Genomic DNA, 19,001 nt, shown 5'->3' on the forward strand with positions numbered 1-19,001 from the left:
TATGTAGCCAGTTACATTCTTGATAACTGTCCAAAACATAGTAGGTATTTGTTTAAATCAAAGAAGTTATGATGGAACTGAAGAGACAAAGTTTTGTATATTTTCTAAAAGTCAACTTGCATTTTATAATTACCCAAATACTCATTGTTTTTTCGACCAGCTACTGCCCATATAAGCCCTGCTCTAAAATTTAGTAAAGAATTTCAAAAGACTCCTACAGACTTCATTGGATTTTGGGTAATGACCCATCTGCTATGAAAGTTGTATGAATTGTACTGAACAGTATAATATCATATGGAATAAGGCAAGGAGCTCTACAAAGTTATTTTCAGCATGAATTTATTAATGAACAATCTTGACTCCCTTACTTGTCTATTTTAAAATGTCACAGTAACTGGAAAAACACAAAGAAGGGAGACTGATGTAATGAAACTTGTCATCATACAAGTTGTATCTTTTAGCATCTCACCTGTATTCTCCTCACATAAAGTTTGTCACATTATTATGGTTTGAAACCAATATAGGAGATATGAGCACCTCCCAATCTTCTTTTTTTCTTCTGCGTGGTTATATTTTTACTGCAGGTATACCCTGAGCATCTTGCATTTTTGTCTTTCTTTCTCCTCCATGCACAAGCAAGTCCAAAACACACCATATCCCTCTGTAATGTCCTATTGCCAGAATGTATATGTCATGTATATTGTATGTGCCATACCCTCCTGTACTTGTGGGGCGGGGCACATATATTTTTAAGGAAGAAGAAAAATGAGGATGAAATTGCTTCAGAATAATATGATACACATTAGTGATTCCACCACTCTAAAAACTAACACCAAAGGTAAAAAGTATCAACTAAAGTTGAAGTTACCTGACATGTTATAACAAGGTTAATTTAAGTAACAAAAGTACTTTATTATTTAAATATCATTGAATTTTCAAATATTTTTAAAACCTTCAAAGTTAGCTTTTTTTTTTTTTTTTCTGAATCCACCTATTTTACTCAGCAGGACAAATCCCACTTATTGCAAGTACATTTTTCCCATAGAGAAAATGAGATGGATGTACCCCTAGCAATCTTATATATGACATTTCATTTGAAGTAGTACATACGGGCCAGCTGTTCATTTGGAAGTGATATACAAACACTCATCACAAAAAAACCCAGATATAACACCCAAGAACTATACATAAACATATTCTTAAGGGGTTTAGTGCCATATTTTAAGAAGCAAAAAGCATAGCAAATTTGGGAAAAAAACAACTTCAAACTGATTAATTTCACAGGAGGGACCAAACAAAAACAGAAATCTAGTAAGTTTTTGGGTGTTTTTTAAACAAATGGCTTCAGGAGGAAATAACTAGGTACCAAGTTCAGCATGCTATTAAAGGGCCTGGCCTCCAACACTGTCTGTTAATTTTTAATACTTTTTAATCCTTATTTCTGAAATTCAGTATTTTTGTTCCTACAACAAGGAATTTTAAGTTCTTTAAATCAGATTATTTAAATTTTGACAGAAATGTACACTAGAAATTTCCAATCTCTGGTCTCTAGGAAATAGGTATCAGATAGTCACCTTTGGTCCAGGAGGTCCCCAAACAGATGATCCAGGTGCACCAGGGGGTCCTGACTTTCCGAGATCACCCTGTTACAAAATGGAATCATGTAGACTTAAACAGACAGTTTGACTTTCTGAACTAAAAATACCTACAATAGATATCTGCCTGCAAAACAAGCAATACTGTAAAAAATACTAAAATCAGCATATTGTTCTTATGATAGCTGCTCTAAGTTTAATGTTTTAAATAGCTATTGGTTGAACTGTGTCTTTGACTTTCTTTAGTTTTAATTTTTTTTTTGTCTGGTTTACAATCCAGTGGAATAACAAGAACACTTATTTCAATTTCCTTATAATTCATTCAGAGCTACACTTACAAAATATTACAACAGAAAGTTAATGATTCAAAGTAAAAATTTCCGAAATACACATGGTTAAAATCATTTGGACAATTTTAGTTTAGCTTATCAGTGCTCATGCATAACTATATGTAATTATATCTTTAACTATTCTTTTTCTCCTTGAGACTACTGTGTCATTTAGGATAGATGATGGAAATATTTCTGCTTTTCCTTTGTTCTGTTAAGTCTCTAAGCATCAGATGCTTGAGAAATTTTTACACTGCATAAGCTTCATTGATTTTTAAATAACATACAAAGAGAAGGGTTAACATGGAAGAACAAGCTTACTTGTGGTCTAGCTTGGCCTCTTGGTCCTGTAAGACCAATCATTCCTTTGGATCCTTTTTCTCCAGGGTCACCCTGAAGAAAACAAACTTTTTTTTCAATCACAGCAAAGATTCATTCACAGCTGCAGCTACACAAATAGCCCAAATCACAACAATAATTATTAACCCATAATCAGAGAGACGTTTAGATGCTCCACTCCAACTGAAATCCTGCTCATTTCTAGAATGTCCTAAATTATAAGAAATGGGAGATAAAAGTTGTCTCTCTACTAATACATCTTTCCAGGCTTTTAATTTCACATTAAGATACCTAACTATTCTCCTAATTTCTCTTAGCTTCTCTCTGTCTATCAACACACTAAGCTAATCTGTCACTTCTGAACTTTAACGAAAATTCTGAATTTTTATGAATGAATTTTTATACGAATGAAAATACTGATTTTTTAGGAAATCTCTACTGCTCTATTAACTTTAGACTCTGTGTTTAGAGTCTGATTTTGCTGCACGTGTTCAGGCTACAGAACACATTGCTCTCTCTCTTCAATCCTTTTAAATCATTAGCTAAAATAGACTTGATACTTACCATATAATGAAAGAAAAAGTAGGTCAGAATCCAATCTCTTACAAAAGCCTGTAGTATTTCCCCAGTATGCACATCAAGTCATACCTTTTGACCTACAAATCCTTTGCCAGGGGGTCCTTCTGGGCCTTCATCTCCCTTTTCCCCCTAACAGAGATTAAATGATTAGTTACTTTTCATGTAGTTAATTTTACTGATAGAGCTATGAGAAACAATGTTTGCATAAATATTTTCCCCAAAAATGTCAGTAAATATCTGGTTAATTTTTTTTGCCTACAAAGAATAAATTATTCTGTATTTTAAAACCCTTGTAATCTTCTACATTCATATTCCTTATTTTCATAGACATTTGTAATAGTGCCATTTGCAACTGCATCAATCTTTTTTAGGAAGGATTCCATGCATATACTTATAAGAGGAAGAGAAATGCTTGCAAACTTAACAGAAAATGTCTTGATGGACCAATTCTGAGAAGTAATTTTAGACAAGTCTATAGCCAATGGCCAATCCAGGCTGAAAATATTTGCCAGGAACATTACATTAAATAACTCAAAAATAGCCCACACAAAACATTCTGTTAAGGAACATTACCTACAAAATATTTATGCATAATACAAGCCAGATTAGTATATCAGGATACCTGTAGGTAATTCAGTGAGTGAAAGGTAGATTAAAATGAGGTTAAAATCCATTTCTGATTTGAACTGTTGATGAAAGTGATATTACAGAGCCTGTTGTTGATAGGCAACACTCTAGATCCCACTTTGGTGAGACATTGTCACACCTGCAAATAACTGCTGTAATATCACCATTCTACTCACTGCAGGCATCCAGCTGTTCTTTGCACTGCCCTGAATACCCAGGGGAGCTGCTCAGTACTACTATTTTTACCTTCAATAGCTTACAACAGGGAAGGTGACAGCACAGAATTAATCATCAGAGTAAAGGCAATATACAAGAGAAAAAAAACAAAAACCCAGCATGACCATCTGTAACTTTAACCCAACATTTACTCTTAATGCTGATGCACTTCTGATACACTTGAACCTTACTTTTTGAGTACGGGATGATTCAAATTTTAAAAATATAATTAAGTACCAACAGAAATGTTACATATTTTCTCACAGTGGAAGGCTTACTGTTTCAGTCTGGAGCTTGTCTGACTGGTATTTGCACTTTTAGGTGACAAAAATATGAAGTTGCATTCTTAATAGATATGTATTACTATTCAAATATTTTCTGATTTAAAGCCTGCAGTCAAAAATGCTGATTTGCTTACTCCAAATTATGTTTAGTTTATCAATTCTACATATCAGCCAGCTGCTACTCTCTTATAAGAGCTGCACAGTAGCCATCTGGAGTCACTTGAATTCTCAGCAGCAGTTAAAAATCATGCAAAGCACTGACTTTTGCTTACTCAGCAGCTCATTTTGGAAAGCTTTACAATTGACAGCTTTCATTTAATTTGCTCTAAATTTACTATTTTGGGCACTCTGCTTTGCACCCCTCTAAATTACTGTTGACCATTTTGAATTTATGCTTCTTTTTCCAAATGTGGTGGAGTTTTTTCTAGATCCTCAGAGCTTCCCTTGAGAACAAACAGCCCTGGGTTCAGCTGTTTGTGCAGATTCCTGCACCACAGTTGACAGGTTTCAGCCACAGCTCACCGCCCTGTGAGATGCCCTAAGTCCCACTGATGCAGCATTACTTCTTGTCTGTGTCAGGAAAGAGCCGAACAGGCCACGAGGAACAGGCTAAAGACATGAGCTATCTGCTCTCCAAGAAGATCATGAAATGTAACAGTAGTCAATTGCCCACAAAAGGCAGGGCTGCTTGCCTGCAGCTCAGTTGCTCATTCACTGTTAGAGTTTGTTGAACACATCTCACCCAGGCCCTTATCTCTGGCAAAAATATTGGCATATGCTTTCCTCAAGGGTGAACTCCACAGCAAACCTGCAAATAATCTGTTCTTCCTTCATCACCCTTTTTGTACACCTTTTACACGTGGCAAAATATATTTCCTTACCTTTTTCCAGCCCATTCTCTCCCTTCACCCCCTGCTCTCCTGGGGGTCCTGGTAGACCTGTATCACCCTTAAAGAACAAAAAATTGTTATGTCAGCCTATTTAAATAAATAATTTATTCTGTAAAATGAATCCAACAGATTGTGAAAATATTAATTAAAGATGAACAATATTTTTCCTCAAATAAAGTTTATTTCCAGTAAGTTAAATACTCTATAGAGATATTAATTTTTAATATCCATAAAATAAGTATTTGAAATTTCTCTCCAAGTTCCCCACCTACTTCTTAAATCTTGGATTTGCATTAAATAAATTTATATTTATTCAGTGAATAAAACCATGACTGAATGCTGTTTGTTATTCTGTGCACAAGAACAATATTATATGAATGTAATTTACTTGCTAAGTCAAACATCTGGGACTTAAAGGATGGTCAACCAAAAATGTCCAATAATTGACTGGACACTAACCCCTCATCATTTGTACAAACTGACTAAGGCGTTACTTTTAACATTTACCAGAAAGAATTGAAAGAATTCATAGGAAGCAGTCGTGCCAAGCATTTTTTTCATGATCCAAGAAAAAAAATAATTAAAAACAAGATATCTGTGCCACCTTACCTGATTTTGGAAGCCCTACTTAAGTCATTAAAGATATGGTTAACAGTCTTTAAAATGGCATCTGAAACCAAAGGTTTAAGTTTTTTACGTCTCTTCCAACACACAGGCAGTATGACCACCATCAGAAAAAAATGGGGGTACAGAGTTAGCAACCTTTTTAACAGGCTCTGGAAAGACCTCACTAGTTTAGAAAAAATTAGGGGAAAACTTTGTTTCAGTTATGGTAGTGGCAATGCTTTTACAACCCTCACTGAAATTCCTTATTTTGACCACAGTTAATTTATACCAAAAAATCTTCTACATGGTTTATCAACAATTAGTGGAAGAATTAAAAGACCATGTAAAGAACAATTAAAAATAAAAGCAGGCTCACTTTACATCCTGATGAGCTAATTCCTGGAAGTCCTGGTTCTCCTTTTTGTCCAGTGTTACCTGGTTCACCCTAGCAAGAAAACATCTTTAGTTCAATAGAGAAACACAGTTTAGCTTCATTGACTTCTTGCACAATTTAATTAGCTGCTTACACATAGAGGTGGATGTGATGACATTCTACAATTCTATGATCCTAATTGGTCAAGTTTTCAAATGGGAAATTATGTTCTTTAAAATCCCCTGTAACTTGTAGGACTGCATCTATTTTATTTAACCCTGCAGTGGGCAGAAAGTCAAAGTGAATCACTCCAACTTTCTTCCTTATGCTTCAATGCATTTTATTTTTTTACTTTACAGGACTATATCAAAAACTCTTCAGTTCCTGAATGGAAAAGTGAATCCAAATAAAGAAAAATCAGAGGTCCTGCTTAAGAGAAAGTTTTAGCCTCATAATTCTTTCTTCCTGTAGTTCTGAAACAGTTAAAGAGATAGGAATTCCATGTTTCAATTTTGCTTTATTGCCTGAAGAGAATTAACCTACCACATAACATGTTTCACAGGTACCTATTTTTCTCTACATTAATATTAAATATTGCTGCTTTAACTGCTGCTTACACGCCAAAATTATACCCAGAAGAAAATTACTGGTTTTCTCATGCTTTTTCTACAGTGTCTAATATCTTCCTTTCATAAATCAAGGTGATTGATTACTAAGCACACTTAAGATTTACAGTTCATCAGTTTATTCCACTTGGTCTTGTCATATTTCAGCAATTCCCCTTTCCTCATCTGACACTGTACCACTAGAGGCCTGGGCTTTGACAGCAGTAATTGTTTTTCTCACTTTTGTGTTCTCTTCCTACTTTCCCTCCTTCTGCAGTGCAGGGTCAGCTAAGTGCACTTCAGCTCTTTTTCCTGTCTTAGTCTTTCTGTCTTTGGTTTTGGTTCTTTCTCACGATGACCATCGAAGGCTGAAGGCCAGGCTGAAGGTGTGGTGGGATTAGCCTGAAGTCTCAAAACCACCACTGAACTAAAGCTAAACTGTTGGTAAAATGATTTACTTGAACACAGCATACATGTGGCACCAAACTTATTGGACACAAAGATGTCTGAAAGATCCTCTGCTTAAAAATATGTGTTCCTTTAGAACCAGAAGTTCATATTCACAAAGGTTAAGGGCTGATCCTAAGCAAACAGAAGCCATATGTTTCATTTGGGGAAGATCTTGATAACATAGATGGCTTTCTCTCTAAGATTCAAAAGGAAGTATTACCTCCAATGAAGTTACATTTTCTTCTCATCAAATGCACTTTTGAAAAGCCTGGAAAAGATACTTACTGTTTCGTGACAGTGCTGCTTTTAAAAAACAATGTCTGAGCCATTACCTTTGGTCCTGGCCAACCAGAACCTTTAGAGCCTTTTGGCCCAGGGATTCCTGGTGGACCCTGTATACCCTAAAAAGCAAAATAAGTGAGTTTTAGTGCATTACACTCTTCCACATCTGAAAAGCACCACATGTATTAATCTTTCAGTTAATAACAATGTTATTTTATCTTTTTAAGAAATATTCCTTCCAAAATTAACAGAACCCAGAAAATATTTTAAAATGTTTCAGTTTATCCAACTGCTAAAGGGTGTGTTCAAGTTTCAAAGGGCTTGACATTCAGAATTGGTAGGTATTTAGCCTTGTAAAATTCATATGCATAATAAATCACCATCAAAGCAATGCTATCTGATTCACCTCCTATGCAAATTATTATGCAGATTAGACCAAATTTACATTTGCTTGATTCTAAGACTATTCAAATCATTCAAAAACTGTTGTATTTACAAGCTTTGCTTAAAAACTAGTTTGATAACTTTAAAAACGAAAAATCACTATGAGATTTTTAATGTATTTACAGTAAAATTACAGCTCTGTTAAAATATAAAATGAAAATGTTATGCAAATGTTCGTTACATGTCCAAAATGTAGACTTACTTGCGCTCCTTGAAGGCCTGATCCTGGTGGTCCCTGTGGTCCTACTTGGCCTTGTTCACCCTACAGAAAAGGTATTCCCAAGAACTAAATTGCAACAGTCCATCCTATCTGATTAACATATTTAAACTAAACACAGAGTAGCAGTCCTTAAGCTCTAATATCTTGAAGTCTGTCACTTCTATTTGAATTAAATCTATTCAGAATACCTGGGACTCTGCCTATGACAACTGATCTAATAAAAATAATATCCTTTCTTCCCTACAAACTCTATCGTGTTCATAACATTAGATGATCACACCTGTAATTTTATTATTAGAAGGATCCATAGCTCATCTTTGCATACTGAGATTGATTTTAAAGATCTTCTTGTGCAGAAATATAGACAGTTTCTTGCATAACACTCAGAAGAAAAACTTGCAAATGTAAACACAGCAGCTGCAGAGTATATCAAAAACCTAAAAATATCAGTGTTTCTTTGCCTGTTCCAGGTCCATTAGATTAGATGAGTCAGGGATTTTTACATTTTAATATTTATTTTAAAATTAAAATATTTTAATTGAAATAATTTAATTTAAACATTCTATTTAAATATTTAATAGAAATATTTTATTTAAATAGAATATTTCTCTAATCATTTTAGAAGAAAAAAAAAATATATTTCTTCCCTCATACTCCCAGCTGCATAGAATATAGTCCTTAGTGCTCTAAGTTAACATTAACAGGCTCAGCTACTTGTATTGCTGGAGCTGCATGGAACAGCGTAACGTAGCTGCTCAGATCCAGTTAAAATATACCTTTGTATAGTTATGATATTGTAAAAAATTAATCTTAATTTAACTATAAATATAATTGATTATAGATATGATTATAAATATAGCCTGTGCCTCACCTTGTCACCTTTGACTTGATCACCATTATCTCCAGGAGAACCAGGGACACCTTGAGAGCCTTTTTCACTCTAGAAATCAATGACAGTTTTGAAACTTATATTTAGAAACTTATAAAGAACACCATCTTAGACAAACTGGTCATCACAATGTGGATAATGAGGAAAAAAGTATTCCTTTACAAACAAACTAGAAAAATAATCAATGGAATTACCAATATTAGAGAAAAGAAATTGGTTACAATTCATAACATACTTCATCTTCACTCATGTTTTTGAACAGAGGACTTCAAAAGGAGAAAATTAAATATTAGGAGGAAGGAAGTTATATTTTGAAAACATGACAATATGCTCACTAGTCAGACAGATCAGTTCAGAACTGAGTGCAAAGATGTGACTGATGCCTTTTCCATAAAAGGAAGAAAAATTTTTGCTTGGTAATTCAAGGCTCTAGAGAATCTTGAAGCAACTAAAACAGAGGGATGTATTTTGATGGGAAGCCCAGTTATGATTAATTCATAATTTTTTTATTGTTTGTACATATTTTTTAAGAAGTTGACATGTACTAACCTAGCAAACACCCTAAATGAGATAACTGTCCTCAGAGACTCATACAACTCAGCTTTCAGTTTCCCAAAATGGTAAGGCAAAATGAAAGCAGTTGCTGAATATCTTCTTCCAATACAGAACATAAATAGCTCAGTAGTTTCTTGGAAGACAATTTATCGCACTAATGCTATCAAAAGAAGTTCTCTTATTAAACACATAAATGATAGAATCATTAACTTACTACTGGTAGAGGGGGACTGTACATTTTTTTTTGTAATTACCTGGATAGAATTTCTGAAATCAGTGGGATATTCTGGGAGCACAGTGATTCAGAAATGCAAGATCCATCATCCAGCATTTTATACCAATGGAATTATCAGTGGCCTTAAATAACTTCAACACTATTGCAAATTTGGTCCACAATGTTAAAGAAAGTAATTTCCATAAAACTACTTTATCACCTTGAATGCCCTGTCCTGTTGAACCTTTTTCACCTGGTGAACCAGGAGGGCCAGGTGGTCCCTGAAAAAAAAAAAAAAAAAAAGAAAAAAAAATTAAAACTATACCAGCAATTCAATTTTTTATAGAAATTTTGTGTAATTTGCTAGTACAGTATTTTGCAACACTTATGACACTTGTAAGTGAAAATGCTTCCACAATATCTGACTGAGCCCAAGCAATTAAAATTAACTGTAGAAATCATTAGTTGGGTCATTTGGAATACAATAAGTCAATGCTGAATTCATGTGAATTACATAATTAATGTCTAAAGAATTAATGTCTTACAACTCAAATGAATCTACAGATTTATTTATAAAAAAATTGTATTACAGTGAAATGTATTCCCTATAATTTCACATAATTTCATGATTTTCACAATAAAAATCATCAATTTGGACATATTTTTATACATAATGACAGCTTATATATGCAACACTAGAGAATGTTAATTTTGACTTAAACAAATACAGAAATAAGTATTTTTCTAACACTTTCTGTCCTCTTAAAAACTCAGCTAACTTTCAATTTTTAGAGTTAGCAAGTATTTTTTAAAGATAATCTTGATTAAACAAAAAGTTTTCACATATTTTTGTAAGAAAAATAGTCTTTCACAAATGCAAAGTAACTTTCACAAATACTAGAATTAATCTAACACCCATCTACATTTGTGGCTTCATATGAACAAGAAAACCATACATTTTATACATTTCAGGAAGAAAAAGCAGCCATTGAGCATTAAATCAAGAGCTTGCTGAAGTTCTGTAATTCAGAAAATAAAGATATAATTAAAAGCATGTAATTTGGTCCTTTTTGGGACCTTTTTGGGTCCTTGATGGGACCCAAATTACACATAAGAGTTGAGGGATCTTTCATCTCTTATTTTCATATTCTTAAAATTTTACTGTAGACAATTTTTAAAGATTATCATCTACTTAAACAAGTAGGAGTACATACATACATATACATATATACACATATATACATATACATATATACACATATACATACATACACACACACACACACACACACACACACACACACATATATATATATATATATATATATATGTATATATAAAAGCTCTTCCCAAAACTGACTTAGATGTGGTTTTATTCTCCTGCTTGGATAAGCCACTACAAGCAGCTACTCATGTATTGGGCTGGAATAGCTTGTGCTGCTCCAGACTAGGTACAAGGTGGTTATGGAATCATGAAATCAGTAGCCAATACAGCTACTGACAATCAATTACACTCACTAAGACTTATTTTGTTGCATTTAAATTCCCAATACACATATCACTGACTTACAGGTAATCCTGACTCACCAATTTCAGGAGGTCCTTGCAATCCATTTCTACCTTCTCGACCTTCAGCACCCTTATGAAAAAGAAAATTAGAAAGTTCAGTCCTAATTTAACTTGGTACTTTAGAAGAGCATAGCATTTACATATAGATGACTTCATGGCATCACCACAAAGGCTTGAAACCTAATGTGCAACTTCTAAAGGAAAAAAATCCCATACATGATGTTTTAGAAACATTTGAAAGTACCTTTCTATTAATACTTGAAACACTAGATTGCCTTCCAGCACTCATAGGGGTAACTGCTTAAAATTGCAAAGCCTAAGAGATGACAGGGATGAGGGAGTTAACTCAGACTAAATTTGGCTGCAGTACCAAAGGAGGAATGCTCAGGTGTGAGGGATGCTCACTGTAGCCTCTCTCTAGGTACTTGAATTGAAACCTGCTTCAGTGGAATATGGGATTGCATGGGAACTCCAGCAGCAGTACAGTTACTACATCTTCTACTTACAAGGCGTCATAATCTTCACAATTTCTCCACTTTACTGAGGACTGTGTGCTTCAAGGATAAGGGCACAGAGGATTTTAATCTTTCTATGAAGTAGTAAAGAGACAGGGAGTGATATTTCTTCTTCATAAATTATTTCCCTTCCGAAAGGACTAAGTGTTGCCTTTTACATGGCAAAATACTGGTTTCTGAGCTCATAAACCCTCTCTGTTCTGGAGTCTGCCCTACTCTACAGAAAATATGCAGGAATTCAATGAATGTACAAATTAGAGCACTAAAAGCAAAAAAGTATAAGTGTGTCAGATGGTGGCATTTGGATCCAAAACGGGAAAGACGGCATAAAGCTACATTAGAGACTTGGCGCCAGAACTAGAGTGAGGTCTAGTTCTGCCCAATTTACATTTCTTGTCTGACTCTGAGATGCAGGTCTCTGACAAAACTCTCATAAACTAAGGAGTTGTGTTTCCTATGCAGATGCTTTTGTAGTTTTCCATGAGAAGATCTGGCTGGCCAGCATAGGCAGACATGACTTTACCAAGACTGGATTCCACCTTCTTTTTGCAATAAAATGAGGAGGAGGAATGAAAGGCTGCATGACAGAATCTTGTAAGAATATCTGTTCCCTAGTGAATGACAAGGCAAATCTCTCACTTGACCATATATCACAGTGACTGAGATGCATTTCTGTACCTTCAAGTGTGGTTTACTCATCAGTGCAAGCATCTGCTAGAGCTTGAAAATTATCTCACACAGTTAACTGCCATTTAAATGGCATTGTTTCTGACTTCTATCAATAGGATCATCATAAAATTCAAGAGCTGCTGGAAAAGCAGGTCTTTTATCTCTATCCTATGTGAATACAAAAACCTGTCAATCAGTTTTACATTTAGGTGACAAGAGTTTGACTTCGATTAAACTGTAGATGAGAAATTTCATTCAAAAAAATGACTACCCAGAGCGATCATTTAACAAACATATTTCTGAGAGTTACCTTGGGTCCTGGATCTCCAATACCAGAGGGTCCTGCAGGACCATATGGACCTGGAGGGCCTTGTACTCCCTAAAGAGAAAAAATGGAAAGAAACTATTAATACGAATAGAACTTTAACAAAGTTTTTCAAATTCTGAAAGAGTGTATTTCCAAAGCCTCATTTAGGGCTAGAGAAATACATTTTTAAACTAAAGATACCAAATAAACAAAACAAAACAATATAAACCTGTCTTGAAGAAATATGTTTAGATTAGAAGCAGGGTCAATACCCTGGCTATACAAGATATAATAATTTCATAAAGCCACTCTTTCATATGCATCATGAAAGATAAAAAAAAAAATTGCCCTATCTTTGGTCCTGACTTCACCCAATATTTTGGTGCTTCCACAGACTTTTCTTGAGAGAAAGATGGATATTTGGAAATGAAGCAATGCCTAAGCTTCCAACATTGCACTCGAGGTTCTTGCCACAACAAATGTGTGCACAGCATGACTGTTGTTCCAACTGCTATCTTTGGCTACAGCTCTTTCTTCTTATTCTCTCTTCTGGATACTGTGTTTCTAACAAAGCCAACACAGCCACATAGTTACTAATTTTTTTTTTATCAAAATGTGTTTGTTTTGTGGGAAGGTGATAATTTTTTGCGGATTGAAACTTTATTTACTTAGAAATTTTCTATGCTGAGTTCTGCAACCTTTCAATGAGAATTTTGCACTTGAGAAGTCAATAGAAATGTAAAAAATTACATTTCCTCACAAAATTAATCAGTTTTTACTCAGTCAAAGAATGAAGCTAAGATGCAGAAATGTAAAGATGGAGCAGAGGTAAATAAACAGGCTATTCTTGAAGCTTAATTTCTGATAACTATGCACTTGTAGTGCTACAACTGCAGCTTTAGATATAGAATAACAGAATTTGATGCCTGGACTTAAATTCATTCCACTACAGAACAGTATAATAATTTGGAAATAGCTATGAAATTTAAAACTTATTCAAAATGTAATATTTGCTGGCACATCTTCATAATGCAATGAATCAATACAGCACCTGGAGAAGTTATGTCTTAAAAGGCAGAAACAAAACTGCTATCACTCAGCAGAATAGCATATTTCCACGTAGGACACTGATAGGGTATTAACAACATTGATATTGTGTTAATGTGGATTCTGTGCATGCAACTATTGCAAAAATACAGAACATAGCTAAAAGGTCGACTGTCTTCCTAGGCAGAACTTATTGTTTGGGTTTCCTAATAATATTTTCATGAAACCTTTGGACCAGAGTCACAATTCTGTTCATCATATCATAAATAATGCAATTTTTACTGATATAAAGCAAATTACAAATTTATCAGTTTTCCTCATACCTGTGTTTTTCTTGATGTGTTAGCTTGAAACTGATCAAACAACAACAACAACAACAACAACAACAACAATTCCTCAAACACCCATCTTCTATGCTTCCTACAGCCTCGTGCCCATGAAGTTTTGCCTTTCAGCCCATACGCTTCCTTGTCCCAGCACCAACTCTGGCTTCAGTACCTTCCCACTTGACAAGCCACATTAACAGGTTCAGCCCCATGCAGCTTCAGGGCCTGAAGACAGTTTAGGATGGACAGGGATGGATATACCCACTGCAAGAGGTGCCAGAGAGAGAAAGGAACAGGCACAGGCTGCTGTAAGACAAGGCAGTATGCTAAGTATTAGCTGCTCCAATTCCCAATCTTTGTTTCTTCAATGGAGAAGACAGAGTGGGATTTCTGTTGTGCCAGGATGTATGAGCATGCTCCACAAAATGAATTCAAAAAATACATAAAGTTGAAAATATATTTTAAAAAATATCCATGAGAAAAAAAAAAAAAAAAAAAAAATGAGCAGCTGTATACAGCACTGCTATGCCCTGGGCACGACAAATGCCACTCAGCACATTGCCTCCAGCTGATAAATCAAAACCCCTGAAATGGTGTAGGAACTTGTTGCATGCTGAAAATGGTATTTTATAAATATAGGCTCATCTCTCAGCTGAAACAATAAGCCAACCCCTTTATTGTGCTTGGGAACTGCTCTCCAATTTTTTTTTCCTGTCACCCAAAAGGACATTGTGTTTCCTGTCTATATTGACAGTCCCTGACAGAATTTCCCAAGGAGAGTAACTCTGATGGATGTTTCCTATCACAAATAATTCACTTCTCTGCAAGTTCACCCACATGATAGAGCCATACCTTGAATACACATGGGAGTCCTGCTGAAGTTAATATTGTTCCAAAAGCTCTATTTTTAACAGTGATAAAAACACTACAGAGTTTTCCTTCCAATAACTGGTGTTATGTACCTTGAAAGAGCTGTTGCTGTAGGTATGGTACTGGGGTAGGGAGAGTAAGAAGCCTTGTGATAAAGGTCATGTAGGGTAGTATGAAAATGTTGTTCTGTGAAACACGTTTTTATGGATAGAAGAGAATGCCTGAATATTAAAGGAGAAAGAAACTCAATCTTCTAACAGACAACATGCAAAACTTGGAAACTTAAATGATTCAGTCTGTTTTAAAGACTGAATGTTTCAAATGTCAAATGGCTATTAACAAATCTGGGTTTTATCTTCTGTGGTCCTGGTGCAACAGGTAATGTGGCATTTATGAAAACTATGAAGTTCTGGCAAGAATATCACCTTATGTCTACATGTAAAAAGAAAAGTCTGCTTTTCCAAAAAGCTTTTTCATAATAATTGTCTTTGTTTAATGCTTTGCTCACATTTTTTTCCTCCCCTTATTGTGATTTTCCTTCAGGTGCCATGTCTTAAGCAATGGGAAGGAAAATTACACTTGTTCTGAGCTTAATATTTCTGCATATTAAAATTGTAGCATTTTAAGCCTGGAACATACCTAACAGTCTAACCCAAAAACCCCACCATCCACCCACCCTCAGTTGTTCATTATGTTAGGATGAGTTCCAGTTAGCGCCAATCCTTTTCAGAATGCCCATATATACTGTAAGGAACACAAACACACTGTATTTCAGTCTACAATGTGATAATGATTAAGCAACAGTAAAAAAAAATCTTTTAAATTTAATGTTTTTATCTTTAATTTAAACATTGGCAACAATAATGCAAAGAGATTTAAATATTTTAACAGATATTATTGATATTTTGTATTTCTTAGTTGAGATATCTAGGAACTAAACTTGTTCATAGGAAAATTGCACTTTTTCCCAGTCTTCTGGGAAAGTTGTTACTTGCCACATAAGTAAGGAAGGAATTCATATGTCATCAGAGAAGAAAGAGAAGAAGCAGATCCCTTAGCAGTTTGTTCTGGGAAATGCATTCAGGAAAATATGCAACGATGGATTTTTTACAGAATTGTCCCAGGATGATTTTATGGGAAAAAACTGCTTTGAATATCCACATTCAAACTTAACCTTTTCCTTAGAAGTTTGAATATATGTCTGTTCATAAAACTTTAGCCTTTAATTGAAAATCTTGCTACATAAATCAAATTTTCCAGAGAGGTTCCTTACTACAGCAGTGGGTTTCAAGAACATCATTCTCAGCATTTCCATAAAAATATATTGTGATTTCTAGAAACATGCACTTTATATCTAGTAGCGGGTTCAAGAGTTTAAATAAACGCAAAGTCAATTCTGAAACAATAACCGTAAGTACTCCCTGCTCATCACTTTTTTATGAGTAGAACACAGGTCATAACCAGATTCCATGCCTCAATTTTGTAATCTGTAACCATATAATTCAGTTTGTAATTTATTCGCTGAAATTTGTGAATTTCACTATTATTGTCCTCAATGAAAAAAGAAAATCTTCAAAAATTACCTTGAGTTTACTCTTATGAAACCTTACTGGTGCTATAGCATGGAATACATTGTTGTTGGCTTGGGTTTTTTAATATAAATATTAGTTAAGAATCTGAAAATAAATTACAAGCAGACAAAAAAAAAAAGTCAACTAGTCTGAGTAAATCAATAGATATTTGCATGTCTAAAATAATTTTTTTATCCAACACTGAGAATACTAGGAGACCCCAATTTAGCTTTGCAAAAATGCTATGTTGATTACTAGAACTCTGTTTTCCATAAAATTCATGGTGATACTCTTTCCTTCCTGGAGAGGAAATCAAGATGAATTAAGTCTTTCTGTCTTAGAATGTTGGATTTTTCTGGGGTTGTATTGCTATTGAAGGGCAAAGCTGTCTTTTAATGTGAACACAACAATATGTTGGTAAATCCAGCAAAAGACATGAAGTAACCAGTTCAGATGCTTTTTAATTGTATTAACCAACTGAATTAAGAGGTATGTAGAAGCTAAGTAGGAAAATGACAGAAATCAGACCACTGGGAAAGTCAGACAATAGATGGGATTCTCACTGGATAATGTTTATGGTCATTACTGCTTATGATAGACTGCATTACATTAACAGAGCAGAACCAATTGTAGCACGGCTTTTCTCTTTGCCAACTTTCTGCTTCTTCTATTTTTAGTATTTTACTAAGTGAGATAGTGTCTTCTGTGTTTTGGAAATTGTTGAATCATCCAGCAAAATCATATCGTGGGACATTCTTGAATTCTTAGTGAGACAAGGAACCCAAAATTTGAGTTCCTTGCTCATATAAGCTGCAGTATGACAAGAGTTGAGTGTCTCTACCTTAGATCCAGGGTTATAAATTAGTGTTCTGCAAATTCAATTAATTATCTCTGTGTGAATTTTTTCCTATTGGTTTACTTTGTAATTCTCTTTAAGTCTTATAGCTGAATGAGGTGCACTTTGATTCAAGTTTTTATTTTATGTTACAATATAGATAATATGTGATGGCTAACAAAGTTGAAGAGTGCCTTAAAGTGAAGCAAATGTCTAAGAAAATAAAAAGCATAAATGTGAATAGTATTTCTTTTGGTATTTCAAATTACTGAAACAGACAAAACAGCATAGAATTTGGCTTTAAAAATAGTTTTCTTTGATAAATTTAACATCTTTGTATGAAACTTGTCAATGGGCAACAGAAAGTCAGTAAACCAGGAAACAAGCAAAAGAATCTTTGTTCTTTGCCCAGGATTTGCTCTGGAAACAGGGCCAAGTTGTCTAGTTCAGAAGATAGGAGATACACAGTAAAAATTGCCAGTTCCCAATTCCTAACTCTGTTTGAGTGAAGTGCCCCATAACCCTCTAGTGTTTTTCTCTTAAAGCCATTAAATACTGTGTTGCAAGTTTACTGTTAACATGTGAAGTGTGAACAGTTTAGCATCGGTTAAATGGAAATGTATTTAGTCAGGTAAGTTAGTAATAATAATAATAATAATCATGCTTTTATGGTTTTTAAAACAAAAATGGAGCTCAAATGTCTCATTTTAAATGCCTCAGCCTCTTTATGGAGAATGTTTATGGTAATAAGATTATTTAGGTGGTTTTGAGATGTTAGAATTTAGCAGAATTGCAAATAAAATAAAAAATTTTAAAAATTTGCATAATGGCAAAACCTGGTTCTGGTTAATGCCACACTGAGCTGCCTTCTGGGCAGGATACAGGTTGTTCAACATATTCACACATGGTTTGAAAGAAGGTGGAAGTAAAGTGAGGAAATTTGCTTGTATATTAAAGAAGTTATTAAAGATAAGGATTGATTATGAAGCACATTAGAAAGACTAAGAGGTTAAGGATGTGATTCAGCTCCATATGACAGCTCCTAAACTTTCATGTCTACATGGAAACAGATTGGCTGAGTTCCTGTCAGTGGAAAGCTGTTCAGTGCAGGCAGCATGACTTAGAGAGCTTCAACTCACTACTGACAACACAATAAAGCAGTATCATTAGAAGGAAAGTATTATGCAGTCAGTGAAACTTCACATTGAGAGATTAGCCAGCAGCTTGAGAACAAGAAAATGCATATAGAATAATAGAAGTAAAGAACGAGAAGTTCCTTTAAGTAATTTCTTGGATAATGTTTCTGGACACCACACTACTTTGCTTCAGACAAGTCAAATTGAATTAGTTGATGGTGCAATGCCACCAAGCCTCTCCTGCTGGTGGCTTCCAGAGCCAGTGGCACCCAGACAGCACCCAGATGACACTGTCCCCACCTGCATTTGCCACCTGGCACTGCAAAGTGAGAGGATTCATCTGTACCCATAACCGGCATTACAGAGGTGTGGGATGCACTGACTCAGCCAGCTACATGAGTGGACTGTACACTCCACAACTGAGACCCAAACACTATCTGTAGGCTGAGCTTGATCTGGAGTTCAAATTTTGAGGAACTGAATCTACTCTTTCAAACCTTAACATGGCCCAGTAACAAAGAATAAAAGTTCAGCAGTGGTGTTCTGCGTTATGTCACACCAGTAGCAATGTCACCAAGAGGAAGTCGCCAGTTCAATTCAAAAAGTAGAAAGTATTAGAATGGAAAGGCCAAGGAACTGCACTAAGAATAGATTTATTT

At 34.8% G+C, this 19,001-nt stretch overlaps 1 protein-coding gene across 1 annotated transcript in view; it reads right to left on the minus strand.

Annotated features, from left to right (window-relative positions):
* COL28A1 (collagen type XXVIII alpha 1 chain) overlaps positions 1-19,001 on the minus strand; it is a 50,078-nt gene that overhangs the window by 20,212 nt on the left and 10,865 nt on the right. Inside the window, 12 exon segments of the mRNA XM_053931682.1 lie at positions 1,575-1,643; positions 2,246-2,317; positions 2,912-2,971; positions 4,232-4,236; positions 4,851-4,917; positions 5,842-5,910; positions 7,226-7,294; positions 7,822-7,881; positions 8,711-8,779; positions 9,710-9,778; positions 11,068-11,136; positions 12,561-12,629. Of these exon segments, the coding sequence (XP_053787657.1) occupies positions 1,575-1,643; positions 2,246-2,317; positions 2,912-2,971; positions 4,232-4,236; positions 4,851-4,917; positions 5,842-5,910; positions 7,226-7,294; positions 7,822-7,881; positions 8,711-8,779; positions 9,710-9,778; positions 11,068-11,136; positions 12,561-12,629 (747 nt within the window).

This window comes from Vidua chalybeata, chromosome 1, assembly GCF_026979565.1.
Source record: "Vidua chalybeata isolate OUT-0048 chromosome 1, bVidCha1 merged haplotype, whole genome shotgun sequence".
Taxonomy (NCBI): Eukaryota; Metazoa; Chordata; class Aves; order Passeriformes; family Viduidae; genus Vidua; species Vidua chalybeata.